Below are 5,118 nucleotides of genomic sequence, written 5' to 3' on the forward strand. Positions count from 1 at the left end.
AAATAAGAAGGCAAAGCCAAAGGGATTCTTGGAGGAAGTATGTTTCTAGCATAACATCTTCCACCAGCTCAAAAGCAGTCTGGGATAAAATCCATAAAATCAATGGAAAATATGCTTCTCACTCTCTGTCCATGCTGGAAAGTAATGGCACAATAATCAGTGACATAAAAGGTATTGCTGATTTGTTGGGTGAAACATTTTCGTCTTCATCCAGCAATATTATGTATACAAGGGATTTTCAGGCTTATAAAGTTCAAACTGAAAAACAATATCTAAACTTCCACTCCCCATCTAATGAGGAATATAATGTGCCATTCAGCAGAATAGAACTATGTACAGCAATCTTTCGCTCGGGGAATACTGCTGTAGGGCCGGATAAAATCCACTACAGCATGATAAAAAATCTGTCAGACAATTCCCTCAGTAATCTTTTGAATCTGTTTAACAGAATATGGACAGAACATACTTTTCCAGACTCTTGGAGGCTATCTATCATCATTCCCATACCCAAACCAGGTAAAGACCACAAGAATCCCTCTAATTACAGACCAATTTCTCTGACTAGTTGTCTTTGCAAACTTTTCGAGAGAATGGTAAACAGACGCCTGATGTTCCTCCTAGAGGAAAAGAACTACTTTTCACCACATCAGAGTGGATTCCGTAGGAACAGAAGTACCACGGACAATCTAGTAAACCTTGAAACATCTATACGCGAAGCGTTTGTAAGACGACAGCACTTAGTGTCTGTGTTTTTCGATATAGAGAAGGCTTACGATCGCTGCTGGCGATATGGAATACTCCGTGATCTGCATGAATTTGGACTGCGGGGTAATCTGCCAATTTTTATAAAAAACTTCCTGCAGAATCGTAGATTCCAAGTCAGGATGGGCAACACTTTTTCTAGGCCTTTCACACAAGAAGAGGGTGTTCCTCAAGGTTCTATTCTGAGTGTGACTCTGTTCCTAATCAAAATTAATAGCATAGCTAAGTATCTTCCTCCCAGTGTGAAACACTCCTTGTATGTGGATGACTTTCAGATCTCCTGTCAGTCTACTAACATGAGTTTTATTGAAAGACAACTGCAAACCTCCCTAAATCGCATAGACAATTGGTCCAAGATCAATGGTTTTACTTTTAATGCAGAGAAGACCTCGTGCATCCACTTTTGCCGAAGGCGTGGTTTGCACCTGGACCCTGAAATTCACCTAAAGGGGGTTAAAATTCCAATGGTCAATGAAGCAAAATTTTTGGGTGTCGTGTTTGACCATAAATTGACGTTCTTACCACACTTGCGCAATTTGAAGAGTAGATGTTTAAAATCTCTGAATCTTTTAAAGGTATTATGCTGCTCATCCTGGGGAGCAGACAAATGTTCGATGCTCAGGATATATAGAGCCCTCGTTCGCTCTAAGCTGGATTATGGATGTGTTGTTTATGGCTCTGCGCGAGAATCTACTCTTCGGATGCTGGATCCAATCCACCATCAAGCATTGCGTTTGTGCACTGGTGCATTTCGAACTTCTCCTGTTCAAAGTTTGTACGTGGATGCTTATGAGCCTCCACTATCTCTCAGGAGAGAGCAGTTGTCTTTGTTCTATTACATTAAACAGAAATCTCTGGCTAAACCTTCAGTTTATTGTAGAGTATCAGATACTCAGCTGAAAAGATTATTTACAGCTCGCCCAAGTTGTGTCCCTACATTTGACATTAGAATGGAGAATGTAAGCAGCACGATTGACCTGGACACAAGCAACATTTCACAGGTCGAGGTCGATAATATATCACCTTGGTCAACTCCTGTGATTAATGTTGACTTTAGCTTAAAGCAGTTTCTAAAAGAAATCACCCCAGACTACGTTTATAGACAGCACTTCGCAGAAATTCAACATCGTGACAGGAATTTAATTCCTATATACACAGATGGATCTAAATCGGATGACTATGTTGGCTTAGCCTTTGTTTGCCAGGATGAAATCGTGGCAGAGCAAATAGCACCGAAGTCTTCCATTTTTACTGCGGAGTTGCAGGCTATTTATTTAGCCCTAAAGTATATAAATAGGAAAGGTCATCGTTGCTGCGTGATTTACACTGACTCAGTTAGTGCACTTCAGGCTTTGATCTCGTATGAAACTAGTTTTCACTCCATAGTGATTAAAATTCGTAAGCTGATTTGCCATCTTTTTGCGAGGAATTTCTCTATAAAATTTTGTTGGGTCCCAGGCCATGTAGGTATAAGAGGGAATGAAGAAGCTGACGCAGCTGCAAAGTCAGCAAGTCCTTCTCAGCATACAATGCATATTGAAGGAGGTGACTTGAAGCTAGTTGTTAAAAAACGACTAGAGGAGAGATGGCAAAATGTGTGGAACGCACAAGTCCACAATAAACTACACGAGATCAAACCTGTGATAGAAAATTGGACACAGAAGAAACCTTATGACAGGAGATCTGAGGTCATTCTTACTCGTTTGAGAATTGGACATACTCGACTGACTCATCAATACCTTTTGAAGGGTGATGACCAGCCTGTATGTCAGTATTGCAACTGTAATGTAAGTGTTAAGCACATACTGAGCAATTGCATCGCCTCTGAACGGATTCGTAGGCAGCATTTTGGAAATGCAAGTTTTAAAGAGATTTTGGGCCAGAGGCCAAATGTTGATAAATTATTGAACTTTCTAAAAGTTACAAATATTTATAAAGAAATTTAATTATTTATTTATTTATATCCATATACATGTTGTTGTTATGCACAGTTTAACTGTTGTATATTTTTGTTATTGGTTTTTTGTTTTGTTCATTTTTATTGTTATTTATGTACCTATATATACCGTGTGTTGTGGCGCAGCTTGGCCTATGTGGCCCTTGTGCCAATAAACTTTAACCAACCAACCTTCCTTGAATTCGATGTCAATGTCTAAAAAATGTATCCGTGAGGAACACGTCTGTTCAATCTTTAGCATGAGGCCGTCATCGTTGTTGTTGATTCTATTAATAAATTCCTCGATTTTCCGGTCATTTTTCCATATTACAAGGACATCGTCTACGTATCTTTTAAAATACATAATGTCATTCATGAAGCCACAAATAACACTCTTTTCTAACCTTCTCAATACAAGTTCACACAACAATCCTGACATAGGACTTCCCATTGGGACTCCCCTTTTTTGTTTGTATTGACGGCCATTAAAAGCGAAAAAAGATTCATAGCAGACAAGGTTAGCTAGCTCTATCAAATCATTACTGTAATTTGCCAAACCTGGGCTTTTGCTGTGCATGAAATCCAAAAGCGCTACCTTGCATGACTCAATTTTTATAGAGGGGTATAAGCTCTCGTAGTCCATTACGGTTCCAACCTCATTATCCATTAAAATTAGATCTTGTATCTCATTAACCACATCCCTAGGATCCTTTGCCACATATACGTTATTCTCGAGCTGAGAGGTGAGAAACCTATGTAATCTCTTTTCAAGAAAAAAGGTTGGTCCTCTGCATCTTTCAACTATGGGTCTTACTTCCTTGCCCTCTTTATGGGTTTTGGCAAACGCAAATAATCTCGGCATACCTGGCCTAGGATTCCGACAATTTTTGAGAAAAGGTAATAAATTAGTGATTTTAGCTTTTTCAAGTTTCTTAACTCTTCTGTCGACGCTATCGATAATCTTTTCGTCAACACGCTCGCATTCGGTTTTCTTAATATAATCATCCAAAGCGTCATTATACGTTTGCCTTTTCATGATGACTAATGTCTTGCTCTTGTCCGCTCTAGTAGTAACCAAATCGTTTTCTCTAAGCCAGCATTTAGTAAGTTTGATGTATTTACCGGCATCACATCCTTTCCTCCAAGCCATCCGGTCTTTAATGACAGTTTTCCATCGGAGGTATTCTTTTTCTAAAGGATCTAGCCCAGATATTCCTCTTTCTATTTCCTGAATTGACGCGTCCCATGAGTTTGAACTTTCAGGGACATAGTTCGGTCCCCACTTTAGAAACTCCATGATCTTCATCGGGACTTCTACCTTGTCCCATAATACGAATGTCGAAGGATTATCCTTAGCTACTCTTGATGCCTGTTTTCTAAGGATCCATTTCATTTTCTTAATGTACTTGTTCCTTAAATTCACATGTACCGCATCCGTTAACTTAACTATTCCTCGGTTGATATCTACCAACATTTCAGGATCCTCATTGTATATAACATTTTCTAGATTGATGAGCTCATGCAGGACACCATATTTCTTATTCCTAGCAATTCTAATGGACTTACGAAGGCACATAAGACAAAACTTAAATTTCAATGAAGCACATTCCTTAGGGATGCTGATCCTATAAATCGACATCGGAAATACCCTGCTTTTCAAACATTCTTTCAAAAACGTAAATTTGCATTCTGCCTTGACAAGTTTTAACGCAATCTTCCTATATTTCTTGTAATAATCCACCGGTGCCGCCATTTTAACATTGAAGTGAACCCACTCAGCAAAAATTAAATCACAAACAACCAAACACCTTAAGTTGCTGAGAAAAAATTTAATAAACAACAAACGTTTTCAGCCAAATCTGTTGGCCATCATCAGGTTAAACAAATTCGAATGCGAATGCAAACATAAAATGGAACAAAAAATTTAAATACAAATAAATAAAATAACGGATAAAAATATACATATAAGAAAGTAAAAATTAAATATAAATAACAAAAATATATAAAAAAATATGTATAGGTTAAATAATAAACTACACGAAACTCTAATAAATGCAAGAAGTGCATTTATCAATAAATTATATGAAATTCTGACATATACAAGATATGCAGTGATAACAAAATCAAGGCATTAAATTAAGAGGTATCAAACCTCTTAATTAAATATTTCCATGCGAAGGGTTGCCTTCGGCATGGAAATTATTTAACCTATACATATTTTTTATATATTTTTGTTATTTATATTTAATTTTTACTTTCTTATATGTATATTTTATCCGTTATTTTATTTATTTGTATTTAAATTTTTTGTTCCATTTTGTGTTTGCATTCGAATTTGTTTAACCTGATGATGGCCAACAGATTTGGCTGAAAACGTTTGTTATTTATTAAAATTTTTCTCAGCAACTTAAGGTGTTTGG

The 5,118-nt window shown here is 37.2% G+C and overlaps 1 protein-coding gene across 1 annotated transcript; it reads right to left on the bottom strand.

Moving 5' to 3' along the window:
• Positions 1-2,810: 2,810 nt before the first annotated feature.
• Positions 2,811-4,451, bottom strand: LOC136975012 (uncharacterized). The gene has a single exon (XM_067270003.1). It carries the CDS (start codon positions 4,449-4,451, stop codon positions 2,811-2,813), a length of 1,641 nt encoding a protein of 546 aa, XP_067126104.1.
• Positions 4,452-5,118: the final 667 nt, after the last annotated feature.

The sequence above is a fragment of the Centruroides vittatus genome, unplaced genomic scaffold, assembly GCF_030686945.1.
Source record: "Centruroides vittatus isolate TY-2023 unplaced genomic scaffold, ASM3068694v2 contig_108, whole genome shotgun sequence".
NCBI classification, from domain to species: Eukaryota; Metazoa; Arthropoda; class Arachnida; order Scorpiones; family Buthidae; genus Centruroides; species Centruroides vittatus.